An 18,724-nucleotide genomic window follows, 5' to 3' on the forward strand; every position below is an offset into this window, starting at 1 on the left:
GGGGTAAAAAGCACCCTGTTCAGATTTGCTGATGACACTAAGATGTGGTCACGTTAGAAGGAAGGAATAGGCAACAATCGGACCTAGACAGGTTACAGGGGTGGGCGGACGAGAATAGGATGGGATTCAACACTGACAAGCGCAAGGTGCTGCACCTGGGGAGGAAGAACCATCAGCCTACCTACAAGCTGGGGAACTCCCTTCTTGTCAGTACAGAGGCAGAAAAGGATCTTGGAGTCATCATTGATGCCAAGATGAAAATGGGCCGGCAGTGTAGGGATGCAGTCAGGAAGGCCAACCTTACCTTGTCATGCACCCACAGATGCATCTCTAGCAGGGCCAAGGAGGTGATCCTCCCCCTGTGCGGCACTGGTCAGGCCGCAGTTGGAGTACTGCGTCCAGTTCTGGGCACCGCACTTCAGGAGGGATCTGGACAGCATGGAGAGGGTCTAGAGCAGGGCCACTTGCATGATCAGGGGAAAGCATGGCAGACCCTATGAGGAGAGGCTACGGGACCTGAACCTGTTCAGCCTCCAGAAGAGAAGGGCTGATGGGGGATCTAGTGACCTGTTACAAACTAGTCAGAGGGGATCAGCAGGCACTGGGGGAGTCCCTGTTCCCCCGAGCACTACCAGGAGTGACTAGAAATAATGGTCACAAGCTGGCAGAGGGTAGCTTCAGACCAGACATCAGGAGGTGCTACTTCACTGTCAGGGCGGCCAGGATCTGGAACCAACTTCCAAGTGAAGTGGTGCTGGCTCCTACCCTGGGGGTCTTTAAGACAAGGCTAGATGAACACCTTGCTGGGGTCGTTTGACCCCAGTACGCTTTCTTGCCATGGCAGGGGGTCAGACTTGATGATCTGCTCAGGTCCCTTCTGACCCTACTAACTATGAAACTATTAACAAGTTTCGTCTTTTTTTTCCATGGGACTAGAAATGAGTGCTTTGGCAAAAATGGATCCAATGATGCACCTAAATCACTCAGTTTAGAAAGAAAGTTGCCAGAAAACTGAAGGAAGCAGTTACATGGTTTCCAAATCTTCCTGAAAGCAAGTGGTAATAGGGAGAAATGCTGTTACGTGGGGAAGGCCAAATAGTATTTGTGTTTTGCAAAAAATTCCAGTGGGAGCATAAAGAGGAATCAAAACTTCTGGACAATGTTATTAAAATTTTAAGGAATATTTTGATCCTGCTGGGAATGTTCCTTGAGAGAGAACATTTTCTTAAAGAAATCTCCAAAGAATGTTTTTTCTAATTTTTTTCTGTAGCCATTAGCTTACTGCCCTTTTAATGAAACCAAGTCTAGGAAATTTGAAAAGTTTAATGACAAACTAATTATCATATTTACCCAAATCTAAAACAACTTTGTATTTAAAATGACCCCCCCTCCCAATTATTAGGTTATACACATGGAAAATTATAAATTTGTTAATATTTTTACATGTATAGAATATAATTAGTGGAAGGTTGTTTTGTTCCCAAACAGCTGTGATGGGGAAAGCAGCATCAGGGAAAGAGGGACCCCCCAACAGCAAGTCCCCTTCCCCACTGCATGAGCCCAGTTCAGCCTGGAACAGGCAGCAACTCAATTCTGGCTTTGGGGCTGGGGCTGGGGCTGAGCTACCACCTGCCCCAGCCCAGTACTTAAATCTAAGATGAGACTCCCCCCACATGTGGTGGTGGGGGGGGTGCATCTTGGATTCAAGCAAATACAATACTTCTTTGACATTTAGCTGATGTTCATGCTGAAAAAAGCCCTGTCAGCTTCAGGACTGCCAGCTATGGGAACTCACTACTGGCCAGTGCAGAGGGAGCCTGGAGGCATGATCTCGGGTTCCCCCTGCACCAGCCATGAGTGTATGGTTGGATCCACAGTGACACCTCCTGCCATGCCCATGTGACATGGCAGGAGGAGTGATTGTGTGGATCGAGTGTCAAATCCTATTACACCTTTCCTTGGAGCCTGACTTGTACAGAAAGGCATGGACATTTGTATGCAACAATCTGCTTCATCAGACGCTGATGGAGTAAGATGCTAGCATCTTACAAAACATCTTTGTTAAATCTGTTAACATCTGATCAGCTCTTCAATGAGATTATGACAGTCAGTGAAGTTACTACTTCTCAGAATCATTATTTTGAAAAGACAGCCATTTACACCAGGTTAATAGTCAGAAGATGGATATCTTTAGAGATTTGGAGATCTTGAAGAGCCACGTGGTTTGCATAATCTCATCATGCAGGAAATGCATAGTCTAGCCATGGTATGTTTACTGCATCTGCAGTATGCAAAGATTTCAAGTTGCTCTGAGTTTTTCAAGTAATATTTTAGTAAACAAGGTACAATGACCGTTGAAAAAATCCTGATCCAGCCCACATTTGCAAAGTGGAGTCCCCTCATAAAAGTAAAGTTATGCAATTTAGATTTGTAATTTTAGATTTTAAATATGCAATTTTAGATTCAAGGCTGAAGTTCATGTGGTAGTCAGAAATTATTCCCTTTCTAGAACTGGTCTGCCTTAGCTTTGTACAGCAAAAAAAGGCTAAAGATTGGGTATGAACAACCAGTGTTCCCTCAGTACATATGAAGAGAAAACAGCCAGAAGTGATTTTAGTTAGCTCAGACTTTGAGTTAAAAAATATTCCAACAAAAGGAAAATTATTTCATTATCTATTTATATACTAATAGAAAGTTGTATATTTACCATTGTTACAAAGTGAGTCACTTTAGAAAATAAGATAAATTTAAGACATATATTTTTAAATATAGTATTTACTTACTAATTTTTGAAGGCCAAAAAAATTGCATAGGAAGAACTAAATATCAATTTGAATTAATTTACCAAGAACTGTGCACTTAGTACAGTACTTCACAGTTCAACCATCTGTATTGTATCATAAAATGAATTTTTATAATCCTTTTCTTTCAAAAAATATGGATTTTTTTTTTTCAAGGTAAGTTATGTCTCAGTTTTTCTTTGTAAATCTGACTGAGTTAAATTAGTTTATATTTTTAAAACTCTATTGACTTATATTAACTGTTTCTTTGGTACATTACCAAGGGTATCTTTTTAGTGGATCAATTAGTAAGTAACTCAAGTTTATAATTTGGGAAATGTTTAAGAGAAAGATCTAGAGAAGCACTAGATGCTTCTTAGGACAGCAGGTTGAACATCCAGAACATAATGCTGTTTGCTACCTGTTGTCAAGATGGATTGATTGATGGATGGATGGATTAGCAGACACCTTAACGTCAACATAGTATTAGACTCCTAGTAGAAAGTGTTAATCCTTTGAAATGAGAATTTATAAAGCAATGAAGCAGCTGCTGATATTTTTTTAAAAAGAGGAGTAAGGCAACATGACAACTTATGTCAGGAAGTTGGAAGTGAGCTGAAGATCTGACCTAAAAGACTGCATGACTAACTATGTTGTGACCATTATGGGCACAAACATAAGTGCAGCTTCCTGCTGTAACTCAGAACGCATTACTGGAAACCTTCTGAGTTTCAGCAATCCCCTGGGACCAAACAGAAGTTCATTATTGGTTCCAGTGGGGAGGGGAATCTAGCTGCTGGCTGTGAGCCTACAGCTGGTTTCCCCTAGCAATGGCTCTGCCCTCCCAGCCTGTCCCTGTTTTCAGAATGGGAGGGGGGAAAGGGAGCAGAGGGAGCTCATTCTAGGGATTCCCCAGTTGGCACTAGAGGGTGAGGTGGGTGAATTGGAGACCCCCACCTCGGAGGGGCTCCAGTATACCTGCTCCATCCTCCACAGGGGCTGAACAAGCCCCAGACCAAACTCCATCCACTCCATTTCCTCCTCCCATTCTGAAAACAGCAACAGGCTGGGAGGCAGCGCAAACACAAGTTACAGAAGACACTATGTTTTGAAATGTCTTCATCTGAACCCACATGTAATGTTTCAAAGCATAGAATGAGGGTTCACATTTTCACCCAGTCATTTTTTAGCAATCTTCAGCCATACACATTATTTGGTCATGTGTATAGACTGCTATCTGTGACCAGATGAGGCAGAAATTGTCACTTCTGTCTGTGCCCTAGGACAGCATGCATGTAGGTTATACCAGAAAGCAAATTGATCATACGAAGTTAACTTTTTAAAATTGTATTTATACAATAATGATTGTATACATTGCAAATGCATTCAAATCACTGCAGAAGAGAATCTTACGAAACGTTTATATTTCACTTTTGTTATCTTCTTGGAGTCAGTGGCTAATACTTTCTATAGTATCCTGTTAATTCTTATCTGTAAAAGTTGGTTTAATGTTATTGCTTGCTAACTTTAAGATTTAAAGAGGTAAACAGGTTTTATATCAACTGTGACCTAATTTGTGTTACTTTATGACCAATTGGTTTGAAAACCATGCAGTTACAATTTCCCCATTAGATAATCCACAGTGCTTCCATGACAGTGATGAAAACAGCTTTAATTGTTTTTGAATTGACTAGTGAATTCTTGAGATTTTATTTTAATAGGTCTTACTACCCTGTAATATACTTAAACCCACAGGGCCCTGCCAGACGTGCAGGTAAAGGCATGATCATCTGAGGCACAATCCCACAATCAGTGCTCCTGCCATGCTGCATGTACATGGCAAGCTGCATGATTGTAGGATCGTGCATCAGATTCCATCAAGCCTTAATTTTTGTGCAAGATCTGGTATTGCTCTCAGGCTCCCCCCTGGCACCAGCAAGTAGCAAGCTCCTGGCCACAGTGCGCACCATGTGATCCTGCAGCTGGGAGTCCCGTCAGCTGATCTGGGCTCCTAGCTGTGGGGGTGCATCATGCCATTAATTGAACATGTGACAAGGTGTGCCTCCATGACTAGGAGCCCCATCAGCTGACAAGGCTCCCAACCACAGGGGAGCACCATGCTCTCCCAGAACTGTGAGCCTTGTCAGCTGATCTGGGCTCCCAGTCCCTGGAGTGTGTGGTTCTCCCCCATGGTTGGGAGGAGGTGCACCTGACCACGTGTTCAGTTAATTTCATGATAGGAACCAACCACAAAGTTATTACACATTTTTTGTGGAAAAAAGTGTGGCTTATTCTATATTTTATGACAACATTAATGGCTTTAATATGCGGCCAGGTTACAACTTAAGATGTGATTAACTGGTTAATCAGGTATTAAGTGTAATGTGCAACAGGGAGCATAGAGAACATTTTTCAGGGGATCCAAATGATACTACACTAGCTTAGGTTTGTGCTTAAAATAAAATGTGTTTGAAATAAAATGCGTTAAGATCCCTATGTAAAATACCTATATGCTATATAATGTATTACACTTTAATGTAGCTTTAAATATAAGATGTGTGAATCTGTAATAAAAAAATCTTGTAAGTTAATTTTCTGTACTGGAAATCAGATATTAAGATACGTTGATGATCCATCTATTAATATTTTAGATGTTGCACGTTTAATTTCCCAACACATTACTGTAATTCTAACCATTAATCCATGTGATAAGCAGCACAGATATATGATACACATAATGTGCAAAAAGTCATTTACAAAAAAAAAATAGGCATTGCATCTCCTTCAGCCTCTTGCAGTCTAGTTTTATATTTAAGAAAAAAATCCTCAGTAACCTAAAATAAGTTGTTATAATTCCATAAAGGATATATTAGCATTAATCACAGAAGTACATTTGAACAGTTTCTTGCATGGAAAAAAGAGTTAGAGTAACAGTTTCTGGGAAAGAGGAAATGAGACCAAAAAATATGGCACATAAGATTCATAATGTTTTAAATATTGCATAATATATACCCTTATCAGTAACCATCGTTTACGTGTTTACACATTAAGCTGACATAGTGAGATCAGTATCACGAGTTTTCTAGAGGAACGCTGTTTCTTTAACTGACTGTAGCTATCCATCTCACCTGAGCTCGCAAGAGCAAGCAGCCAAGGATCTGTAACAAGATGATAATCATGTGAGAAAAAGAGAGGGGTAGAAAAAAAGGGAGAGGCATTGGTGAAAGCACATCCCCCAGAAGCTGTCATTTAAGGCTTTTTTTTTTTTTTTAAAACCTGATTCTGTCAGCAGGGATTTTAGCTGTGCGTCGATGTTTAGAAAACCAAGATTGTTCTAAGTCACAACTTGCTTGACATAGTGTATCTGGTATTTTTATGCTACTATGTTGCTGCTTTACACCTTTTTAATTTCCTTCTTAGAATCAATCTACCGACGTGGAGCCAGAAGATGGAGGAAGCTGTACCGAGTGAATGGGCATCTGTTTCAAGCCAAACGTTTTAACAGAGTGAGTACTGCTGCTGAAAATACTGGGTGTTTTAGTAATGCTCTGCAGTTATTGTTTTTTCAGTATATGCTCTTCCTGTATTTAGAGCGGGGGAAAGAAAAAGAAAATCAAGATGCTTTTTCATATGACTGTTGTATTATTCAAAGCATAAAGACTAGAAAAACTCAGGAGTCTTTGAATTATTTAGAGCCCTGGGTGGAGTCAACAGCTTACAGTTAATAGACATTTTTCCTTTTAAAATCTCATAACAGCCATTTTTGTGTATATTTTAACATGCATTTTCAGCTCAGCTTCTCTCCACAAGCCCCGTTGCATTGTTATGATCGTTTATAAGTATAATTATTATCCTTAGTGCTTTCTTGTCGTTGTTCATATAGATGATGATGATTATTATTAAGATTCTTAATATCCTGTCTTAAAATGTTTGGAACTTTAATTAGCATATAATCTAATTGAGGGAAAAAACTAGTGTATTGAAGAGAAAATTGTTGTGTTAGCCAAGATACAACAGTATTTAGGGACTGACTTCACACAAGCAAAAGCACATAGCTTTAAGACTCAGACTCCTCCTTAACCCAGCTCATTGTGCCAGAGTATTCCAGCACACATACTGGTTCCAAGGTACACTTTTAGAATTCCCTAAAATCCTGCATATAATGAGGTAGGTTAATTTTTTTAGGTTCAGCACTGCCATTTCTTTTATAGTCATGTTATCAGGATTTGTTATTATTTGGAAAGATTTTGTTTCTGGTATTCTAGAAAAAATATATATCACGTCACATGTATTAAAAAAAAATTGAAGTCCCCAAGTCTTGCCCCTAGATCAGTGAAAATGGAAGTGAAATTCATATATTGGTAATGTACATTTACACTGTATACTGTGCAATATACCAGCTCAAAGGCTTGATACATAACTGAATACATGGTGAAAATGTTTAACTTTGAAGCAGTCATGGATGTATATTATCACTTGCATTTTAATTAGAAGCCCATGTTAGTGTCATTTAATAAAATGTTTATGACACTAGGCCTGGAGTGAATGAATACATGAGGTTTGGAAAATTCATTTGAACAATTATTTTATTTTCTCTACAAGCCCAAATTTGCTTCGTTTATAGCATACATTTCAATAGAAAATTAAATGTATTCACAGCTATAGTGCCATAAAAATAAATGTTTTTCAAAGCTGTAGCTCCATAAGAATCCAAATGAACCTAGTAATAAGGCTAGTATGATGTGTAATAAGCAACAGACAGATATTTATTTAAAGATTATATATAAACATATGTACTTCTGAAATGGGATTTTTCAAAGTGAATGGATTTTTTATGGGCAGGAAGTAAATTTCAAAATTCACTCTGCTTTCAAAATATCAGATGGATGATGCACTAAAAATTATTTTATTATCTTACCTAGAGCATTTACTACCAACACAATACAGTACTACCTAGTGTATTGCCTATGGTTTCCACTTCTTCTTATTTTAATGCTTTTGGAGGTTGAAATCTATATGTATACTTCTGTTAATGTAATGGTTTGTTCTACAACAATTTAGAATCCACTTTTTGGATTACTTAAGAACAATTTATTGGAAGTCTGACAAATAATTGTCTGCTAGAAATAGGAAATGGACATTTGCTAGATCCTGAACTTTTAATTCATTAGGTTTCCAGCATAGTTTACAAGTTCTTTATTTATTCCATTTCTTCTTTATTATGTATATTTTAAGTAAATACTTAATTGGGACGTATAAAACTGTACCTAGTATAGTTGCATTCTTAAAGTGCCCGCAATTACATAGCATTATCTCTTCCACTGTGACTATCAGGTACTCTTGAATAGGAACCCAGTATGGTATTTTGTAGAATAAGTTAGCAAATTGCAAGCCTTTATGCTTGCTTTTCACAGAATAGTGAAAACCCCTAAGATGATAAATGTATGTAATGGATTCTCCCACTCTGTTCCTATTTCTTACTGCTTGCCATCATCGTCTCACTCAATTGATATTTTCACAGTCTGTGATAGTTTCCTTAAAATTCATTTTATTGGATATTTTTAAGCTAATAAACCGACTCCTGGTATGGCTCTCTCCATTATTATTATTTGGCAAAAAATAAATAGAAAAGAGCTATGGAAGTTGCCATCAATGTCTCAGAAGACTGCAGAAAGTCTCCATTCTAATTTTTTTTTTCAACATGCACACAATTCTCAGAACAGAAATGCACTTTTCCCTTTTCCTCTCCCTTTACCAACAGTTGTTGTAGTTTAAGTATGAGCATTGCACTGATACCTTGGTCTTAAATGAGGCTTGTATTTCCTTTCTGGATTTATGGGGGCAGGGATGGGATGGGTTTGGACCTCTAGTCCTGAATTCGTTTCAAGAAATCAGTCAGGTTTCTAAAGATAGCAGCAGTGTAGCTGGTGTGGTCTGTATTTTTTTAAAGAAAAAAAGTGTCTCCCACTACTTTCCCTACACCCTTTATCAGTTGCCTGTCTCGAGACCTATTCTTGCAACTGGCTGTACACAGAAAAACCTGTCTGTTGACATAGGGCCTCATTGACTTTACTGGGGATCAGTGCTGGAGCAGATCAGATGGAAAATGCCAGGAAAAGATCATTTGCTCTATCCTCTCTTACTACTAAAGAGTCAAATGACTTAACCATTTTGGGCAAGGCACTCGCTTCATGTGATTCAGTGATTCCACAGAAGAGGGTCTGAAAGCCACACTTTAACTTGCAGCTTTGCTAGGTAGGACAGACTTTCACTGTCCTGTTGCTTGGAACAAGTTACATCAGGAGTTCTGCATGAGTGTAGTCAGGAGAGAGCATAAGAGCATATGTGCTGCTTTCAAGAGAATGATGAATGATGGGAAGATGCGAGCGTGATGCCATTTTTCAGATTGCAAGGGTGGTGGCTGAAGGGAGCCTGAAAATGGGGAGTAGAGAGCATTTCTTTCAGTATCAAAATGTGCTGTGAACAAGGGAGGAAACCAGGCCTGAAGCAGCAGTTTGGCATGTGAAAATCAAAGGTAGCTTGCTGTCTGGCAGTTCGTTGGATAAAGTGAGTAAAATGTAGTCTCTGCGCACATGCTGCAACTCTTATTTGAAGTCTACTGTTAATTACATCTGTGACTTGTTCAGCTTCATGATTCAGCTATATATTTTGCATGTAAGAAACCCAACTGAAATACTGGTAGTAAATGTCATTCCACCTTTTGTTGATGCATGTGCTAAATGGCATACATTTATGACACAATGCAGTATATACCTTACCTGCATTTCAAGAATCATTATTGGTAAAATTTTAAATGTGAGCTATTTTATTATGTATTTATGGTATTGCTCAAGGATTCCTGCTGGCATATGCCAGTATATTTTTTTTCAAAATACTGGGTTAATATGGAGTGTCCACTTTCCTATGCAGATTTAAAGCAAGAATTTTAACAGGCAAACATGAGAAAATAGGCTGTACAAAAATAAATATCCTGTGAACATGCCATTATTGGATATATTGTATTACTTGAACAAAAGTTTGTCCTCTCAAAAAAATAAAATAAGTCTTTAATAGTGCAAAGTAGTGCACACTATTTTTTCATGCTTGTATATTAGAGATAATTTTAATGATTTTATTCAAAATCCTTTGGGCTGAAACTAATAAGAACTTTTAGGACAAAGAAATGTGTGAAACTCATGATTGTGAAAACAGATTTAGTATGGAACAGTTATTTCAGTCAACCATACATTTATTTTGGCTGTGAGCAAGTTTTTGAGTTATGATCTGAAAAAAGTAGGTATTTTCAGATGTGAACATTCCCTTTTTCAGCTCATTCAACTTACTCTGCCTGCAAAACTAAAGTGTTGTGTGTGTGTGTGTGTGTAAAATCTCCCAATAGGAGCTTTTAATTAAAAAAGAAAAAGAGGGAAATTAAAAGCTAGTGGCAAATCCATACTTGAAGTATGATTTTGCTTGAGTTAGTTTGTTACTGAGATTTAAGTATAACCATAACATTAACATATGGTACATCACTATATCTGCAAATAATATGCGGATTTGTAGTCTTTTTTTTTTTTAAGTATCTTGGGAGCAAGAGATCTTCTTAAATTTCTCTCTGCATGTATTACAGGTATCACATTGGTGTGTCATTTAAATAATGAGACAACGCTGATACAAGATAACCTGATGTGACATGTATGTCAAGCTGTGTGGTGGAGTATAGTGAATTTCATTAAAAATTGACAGAAGCAAATGGTAACAGATATTAGGCCAAACAGTAAAATAGGAAACAACAGCACAGAAAGAAAGCTGAAACCTTCCTATTTGCACTTTGCTCTGTGAATACATGGCGTGTTTAGAGTATACCTTACTGACAGAAATTGCAATGATTGGAGGAAAACAGATGTGAATTTTGAACTGTCTGTTGGGTCCCTGGCAGACGTTATACTTAAGACATGATTAACGATATGTTTAGGCAGTCAGTGGTGCAATAAAATAGGGAATAAGCCGCAAAATTATTATACACAAAATGTATGTAATAACTTTGTGGCTGGTTCTCATCATGCCTTAAATTGAACATGGGGTTGCTGTTAGCCACAGAGCACATCGGAACCCTTCAAGATTTTGGTGCACTCCTGAGGCTGGGAGTGACGGTCAACTGATTGGCGTTCCCAACCTTAGGAGCACCCCTGAGCCTTGAAGGGCTCTGTTGTGCTCTCGCAGCGAGAGTGCTGGTAAGCTCATCAGCGCTCCCAGCCGCGAAAGTGCATTGGAACCCTTTGCTTTGATGCGCTCCCATGGCTGGGAGTGCCGATCAGCTGACTAGTGCTTCAAGCTGTGGGAGCACTGGGTGGCAGGCTTGCTACTTGCTGGTGCTAGCACAATTCTATAGATTTCAGTCTCAGTTAAGAGACATTCTGAATTAAACCATCATATTTTTAATGAATTATTTCACTTTGGCAATGATAGAAATAACTACTTTTTCCTAATCGCCTAAAAGAGAAAAAACCATATAGGCATTCACTAAAATTCTTGAACTAATTCCAGCTCCCCAAAACAGATTCAGATGAAACAAGCTGTTTGACAACTTTGGAGAAACTTCTCTGTTCTTTTCTGGGAGCTGCTTTAAGTGCAGAATAAGATTTTTGGACAGCTCTTTTTTCTTTAGAACAAAAGGAATGGTTTTTAAAATGCATTTTACCTTATTAAAAATACTTTGAAAGTAGTAAAATGAACATGTAATGACTGAATTACTGAGAAAAAGGCAGTATAAGGGAAAAATGGTTTCCAAATCGTGTTCCATTGATATACTTGTCATACCAGTTGAACAGAATAGGATTCAGGCCTTGAGATGAGCTATATATGCAAAGTACCGATCATGCAATAAAAATATCCAACCAGCTCAAAAACATGTACTAACTTTTTAGTTGGTTGCTATCAAGCTTTAATTTCTGCTTATAGCAGAGTCTCCCCTGCAGCTGGCAGCCCTGTCAGCTGATGGGGTTCCCAGCCACAGGGATACACCATGCCCAGCTGAGGCTACTACTTCTGCAATTAAGCGGACTCTCAGCCCCAGCAACTGCGGACACTGTGTTCCAGCAGCACCTTCCCAATAGCAGTGGGGCATAGCTGGAGTCTTCCAGCCCTTAAAGATGCATGGACTCCTTAGGACTGGGAGATTCCAGCAGCTGTGGTCTTCCAGCCTCAGGGGTATATGAAACCCCTGAGGCCAGGAAATCATGGCTGCAGTGATCCCCAGACCCAGGGGTTTTGCATATGCCCGAGGCCAGGAGACCATAGCTGCCATGATCTCCTAGCCCTGTGGGTTTCAGGCACCCCTGAGACTGAGAGATTGAGGCTGCTGCTATTTTCCAACCATAGATCACAGCAGCTGCATCTCGCAGCCTCTGGAGTATATGGGGCACTTCAGTAGCTGGGAGGGGGCTCAATTGAGGGGGTTCCCTCCCAGGTGCACTGGTCACACCAGCTTCTGCTGCCTCTCAGCCTCTGCACCTGCCCCAGCTGCCTCTCGGCCACACTGGCCCTGGCTGCGCACCAGCCAGGGGGCCCCAGAGCGGGGTCAGCCTTGGCTGTGCTGCTGGGCTGGAGGGGATGGAGCCCCTGGAATCCATGCGCCTGCCCTGCCTCACCCCATGTGATCCCCATGAAAAGCCCGGCAGTTCCTCCAGAGGTGCAGTACCGGGCAGCCAAGGTGGGGAAGGGCACGTGTCCCCTGATCTTTGCACAGGTGAGGGCAGGCTGCAGCTGTGAGCTGGGCTCAGTCTCTGCTCCATGCCTCTGTGCCTCACCACTGCTGCTTCGAAAGCAGTGGGCTCCACCATGTGCTTCCCACCGCTGGGCAGGCTGACCAGTGAGGCCATGAATGGGGCCCCAGCCAAGCCGGGTTGTGCTTCAATCCCCACAGTGCAGGAGGGAGTGGGCCATGGGCAGAGGTGAATGATTAGCCCTTCCCCTACCCCACTGTCTCTTGTACTGTGGGGATCTCGATCTGCTCTCCCCCCAAGCCCATTGAAATAAAAAAAAAAAGTAGATTAAAAGAAACTTCCCTGCCTGCAGCTGGGCCAGTTGCGATCCTGGCTGCAAGTGCGCAGGGTAGCTCAGCATGCCTGTCCCTCCCCCTTGCTGTAGGACCCTGCGGCCAGGCTGCCCTAAGGCCATGCCTGCTGCCGCCCTATGTTTGCAGGGGCTGAGCCTTGTTGGTCTTCACCCCCCCACCCATTCCGCCACCTGTGCTTCCAACTGCAGGAGCTTGTTTCTTGGTGGCGCAGGGGAAACCTGGGATTCAGCTCCCCCTGCACTGGCAATAAAGCATAATGGAATGGAATGTATGATCCCACAATTGCACCTCCTGCCATGCATGTGTGGCATGGCAAGAGGCACAATTGTGTGGATCATACATTAGATCCCATAGCACCTTTACCTGCATGTGTGGAGGGCCCCTTGGGGCATTTCTACACATACTCCAGGGTGAAGGGGTGCTTATTTAGAGTGGTTTTTAACTAGAGTGGTTTGAGAGAGAGAACTTATTTGGTGCAAAACCTATACCTAGAGGGTGTTCGACTCCAGCGGGCCTTTCCATGTTTTAGACCAAATAATTGAGTGGCTAGGGCACTTGTCTGGAAACCATGAGTCCTAACTCCCAGGCTGTGCATGTTACCATAGCCCGTATTCCTTTACCATTGTTGTGTTGGAAGCATTTTAATGAGCTGGTTTCTCTGGGTCTGAACAATGTTAATTCCATTGCTCCTAAAGTTTTGAAGGCCTCTACTTTTAGGTACTCTGCTCCTTGGAAATAAATGTGTAAATCAGAGCTGGTCAGTCCCATCAGCAATCTTAGAAAATGAAGTAAATGTTTATATAAAAAATTTTGAATGCTCTTTAGAGTAAATACACTGATTCAGAAAATGCCTTTCTAAATTTCTGCTGGTAAGACTGCAACATCTAGCTTCAATTAAACAATTATGTTCTTGTCTGGGCAGTAGAAAAAATACTGGAAAGCTGCTAATCTGGCTTCATTGGAAAGGAAAATTAGACTCAGTTTTCAAGGGGAAAAGTTACCTTGAAGTACTCCAGTGAGAATTATGTTTGTTAGAGGTGCATCTGTGTATCAGAGGGATATCAGATTGGCACCGACAAAAGGAAAATTAATGTTATCAGCTATCAGCATTTTTTGACCAGTGTAGCCAATAATGTTACCGATTAAATGCTGTGTGAGACTCCCACGGTGAGGGAGGGAGTAGGGTAGGGGCAGAGGTAGGCTCTGTGCAGCCAGGGCAGTGAATGTGACCCCGGGGCTAGGACCAGGATGGAGCTGTGGGTGGCTCATCCGGGATGCAGGAGGAGGGGAGAGGATGCCGGGGGGGCGTGCGGTTGCTATAACTATAGCTACCCCAAATTGCCCATAGCTCCCCTGTAGCCACCCCTCCTAGCACCGCTGCTGCCTGCCCCGCGCAACTGAGCCCACCCTGCCCCCACCCAGCCCTGGCCTAGTGCCCCCCAATTCCACACGGGAAAGAGGCTGCCATAGCCCCTGGCCCCGAGCCCACAGCAAGCAGCCCTTTCTCGCCCCATGCACAAATCCAGAGGGCATATGCCCCCTATGCCTGTCCTGGCTCACCAGTGCAAAAAGCTATTTTGTCCTGCCGTCAAACTAGAAAAATACTTTGCAGACTCTTGCCTAACAAGATGATGTCTAGAAACTCCCTTTGATTTCATGATGAAGTAGCTTTGGGATTTCTTCTGAAGTATTTGAAGTCTTGTAAGGATCAAATTTCTGTTGCCAATTTGTTGAGTTGCAGGGCTTGCCGTTGAACAGTTATAACTCCAGCATTTGGCTGAAGTAAAAAAAAAATAGATATTCATTAAACTCCATCAGCAAAGGAATGATTTTTTAAGTATTTGTGAGAGAGGGGGAATTGGTTTGACTGTTAAAGAAGTAGTAATGATATTTCAACTTTGCAAATCAGATATGCATATGCATTATTATTCACACTGGTCCCCAGGTAAGCATAGTATTTTATGGAGTATTAGGAAACATTGCTGTCAGTGATCCCTCATGGCTGAGGATGATCACTCCCACAGGTCAAGTAAAGGGTTGTCGATGAGTAGATGTTGGGTCCAGCGGGAGAAGCCTGTGCACGACTTGTTTTACATGAGGAGGGTGTTTCACATCAGCAACTGCACTGATCTTGGTGAAGAAGAAACCTGTGTCCAGTGGCAAGGAGATGCAAAGGGACTGAGGTTACTCTTCCACCGCAACCTTCATCTGGCTTCACAGCCTTTCAGAAGTATACCTTCATATGCCTGCTCCACCACTGTGCTCTTTAATGTTATGTTGGACTGCTCTTCATCTGATACCTCACCTTTGACCTTACCACCATGGCTGACCTGACCAGGAGTACAAGACCCCAATGGTGTTGCTCTAAGGGTCATCAGTACAAGCAGGCCTCTCCACCCTGTCAAGGTGGCAGTTCATGGAGAGGTTAGGAAGCAGTCCACACCCAGTAGGCTTTATACATTCAGTCAGATAGCAGTCACTCATTTCACTAACCTAAAATTCTTCCTCCTAAAACTGAGATATGCTAAGGTATTTTATGGTTTCTATTGTTGCTATATATTGCTACAACAGCTTCCCTGTTCCAGTGTGACTAGCAGTCTTGTTCTTCCAACTTGGAACCCTTGTGGAAGAAGATTACTTTTGTCAGCATCTTCCACCAAAGACCTTTGTTGTCATGTCTCACCTTATAATTATTTCATTTAGCCCACATAACAGTATTTCACTCTGCAAGTTGACAAAGAAAATACGTTTTTAATTTTTTAGGTTTTTAGTTATTCTTCCCAAATAATTTGTCCTTATGTACGCCTGTAATATGTCATTAATGTTAATGGTGATAGATGAGTAGTACTAACAGCCCCATTTTTCAATGCAAATCACTGATTGAATCATGCTGAAGAAGTATGCACCTGTTTTCACTGGTATAGCCAATTTTGTGTGACGTATTGGGTACTTAAAATCAGAGGCAGCGTTTGAATAACTGAATTCCTAAAGGTGCAGATTACCAAACCGTCAGGTGAGCAATGTCAATTAAAAGCAGATTCCTGACAAATCTAAATTATTCTATTAGGATTATGAAATTGTTTCTTTTGTCAGGTATTTAGCTTCCTCTAGAGAAGAACTGGTGATTGGATAGAATTTGATAAATGTTAACTTTTGATTTTTAGAGAGCATATTGTGGCCAGTGCAGTGAAAGGATATGGGGTCTCGGAAGGCAAGGCTACAAGTGTATCAACTGCAAATTGCTGGTCCATAAACGTTGTCACATACTTGTTCCACTGACCTGCAAAAGGCATATGGTAAGTTTGCACTGCAAAAGAAAAGAAAAAAGCTCAAGGTGGTTTAAAATTTTGAAAGAGTATCTGAAGCTGACATATGCTCTTTTTAAAAATGTCTGGTATATAACACTTGGTGATATTGCGGGTTTAATTCCAATGTCCTTCCTGTTCTAGGATCAAAATTTTATATGGCTGGCTGTCCTCCTAATCCATGGCCTTCTCCAAACATATTGCATCCCATCTCCACTCTCCTGTTAGTTTCCATGGCTTCTTCATCAATCAAATTCATTCTTTCCTCCTCATTCCCACTGCTGAAGTGCTTTTATGCACCTTGCCTTGATGGCTTGATTCTTTTGTCTTACTTATATGGAGCTTGTATTTGAGAGAGAACTGCTTGTTGATGCATGTGCTCTAATAATTTTGTATGGCTTTTCATATATTCATGGTTGAGACCAACAGCAGAATTTGTTATCAAAATAAAAAACTATATATCCTTTCTAATGACAAGATGACCTTTTGGAACAAATTAAAGTATTTCATATTTTAGATGCAGCAAAGCATATTCAAATGATTTTGATTGCAAAGATAAATTCACACTAAAGCAAAAGCATGTACACTTTATAAGACGTGGCTGCAGTTTCACATAAGGCAGTCTTAGATCTTTAATTCTGTTTGAGTTTGCACATTCCTATAAAATATGCTGTATTTAGTTTTAAAAGAGAATTAATAAACATGATATGTGTTTACACTGCACATTTCAGACAGCAGATGAACTTTTTGTAGAGTCTCTTTATAAGGTAGTACAAACCATCCATGTTCTAATATGGTACCTGCAATGCTTAGTTCCTTTCCTGGAAATTTCAGATATAAATTCCTAACAATAACTTATTAATGTAAAAAGACATACTTATCTAAAATCTTTGGGAGGCTCTAACTAGATACCATAAAACAGAAAACAATAATTGATGGAAATTTTTCAGTAACTTAAGTTTTTTGCTAGGATTCGGTCATGCCTTCCCAGGAACCTCAATTAGATGATAAAAATGAAGAAGTTGATGTGCCCTCAGAAGAAACTGATGGAAGTAAGTATTTTTCCCACTGGCATACAATATATAATACTGCTTATTTAAATGTAACTACATTCACTGTTATTTATTATCAGTATTACAGTAGTGTCTAGAGACTTCCTTCAGGGATCAGGGAATTCACTGCATTGGACACTGTCTGCACATGATAAAATGCAGTCTTTGTTCAGAAGATCTTAAAATCTCATCATGCATGTCCACCCTGCCTTAATTTCCATGTTTGTAAAACAGGGGTTGTCAGTTAGTGTTTGTCATGTATTTTAAGATAGCAGAATGAAAGGGATGTAAGAATTTTTAAAAAATGGATAACACATCTAATGGGTTTTAGAATCCATAATTTGTAAATTTGTAACATTAAAATATGCATTACGAGCAAAAGTAAGCTATCTGTAAATGAAACGCTAAGCATTATGTCTGTAACCTCCTAATTAGGGTGTCTCATTAACAGGGAGCCTGGTTTTCTCTGTTTAAAAATACAAAATTCTCTGATAAAAAATCCAAAATCTGTGTCTTTTCTGCAAATAAAATGAAATGGCACTCTATGTATAGGTATCAGATGAACACAATGTTTTACTGATAAGTGATTTTAAAACAGTTTGGAAGCCTACCAGTGCCTCAATCATTAGAATTTACTTTATTATAAATCCTTATATATTTTGGCGTTTGATCTTGGTTTTTTTATCATGGAAAATAGGACCTCCCTCCCCCACTCTCACTCACCAGAATGCAAGCCCATCTGCAGCTGTCTGTGTCCCCCCTGCTCCCCTCCCTGGACTTTGTGGTGATGAGCAGCCCAGCCCTGATATGCCATTGCACTGTCAGTGCCATTGCCTCTCACTCCCAACCCCTAGCCGCCCACCTGTGGGGTAGATGACTGTGACTCGCAAGTGAGGGGCACCAGTAAGCCTGGGGGGCCTTGCTGGGGCCCCTCACTCTGAACTCCGTCATCCCCTCCACTGGTGCCCCTCACTCGCAGCCCATAGCCCCCTGCCCCTCATGCCTGCTGGTGCCCCTCACTCCTGACTCACAACACCCCCAGTCCTGTTGGTGCCTCTCAGTCCCAACCTACTGCCCCTTGCCTCGCCTTCAGGCCCCAGCACCTCAGTGTGTGAGGAAAGTGGTGGGTGTGGGCATAGGTGACGTGGAGGAGAGTGGGAGGGGCATGTGCCCCCCAAGATTTCTGCACCCACAGTGGGGCTTGAGGCTGTAGCCTGGCCAGACAAGTGCTGCTCAGGAACTGCCACTGGGTCCAGCGGGCAGGACCCAGCACAGGAGGGTGTGCCATGCCACCATGGCTGCCAAGATGAGGTACAGTGACGTAGAGTTATCCCCCCTGCTGCTGCTGGGTGGGCAGGGGAAACCTCAACTTGGCAGGCATGGCGGTGCAGCATGTCACTGGCTGCTCCAGTCAGGCTACAGGCCCGTGTTCCATTGTGGGCACAGAAATCTGGGGGACACATGCTTCCCTGCCTCCCCCCATTTGTCACCTGTGCCCACACCCACCTC

At 41.3% G+C, this 18,724-nt stretch overlaps 1 protein-coding gene across 7 annotated transcripts in view; it reads left to right on the forward strand.

Moving 5' to 3' along the window:
• The window catches only part of PRKCZ (protein kinase C zeta), a 205,876-nt gene that overhangs the window by 129,535 nt on the left and 57,617 nt on the right, over window positions 1-18,724 (forward strand). For 6 of the 7 annotated variants that reach the window (XM_090024034.1, XM_090024029.1, XM_090024030.1 and 3 more), the window contains 3 exons: window positions 6,201-6,286; window positions 16,023-16,154; window positions 17,134-17,215. In XM_090024034.1, coding sequence (XP_089880160.1) covers window positions 6,201-6,286; window positions 16,023-16,154; window positions 17,134-17,215 — 300 coding nt within the window. The remainder of the gene's footprint in view (window positions 1-6,200; window positions 6,287-16,022; window positions 16,155-17,133; window positions 17,216-18,724) is intronic. The other variant, XM_090024033.1, reaches the window with a different exon arrangement.

Source organism: Crocodylus siamensis, chromosome 12 (genome assembly GCF_052110815.1).
Source record: "Crocodylus siamensis isolate JL-2025a chromosome 12, ASM5211081v1, whole genome shotgun sequence".
In the NCBI taxonomy this organism is placed as follows: Eukaryota; Metazoa; Chordata; order Crocodylia; family Crocodylidae; genus Crocodylus; species Crocodylus siamensis.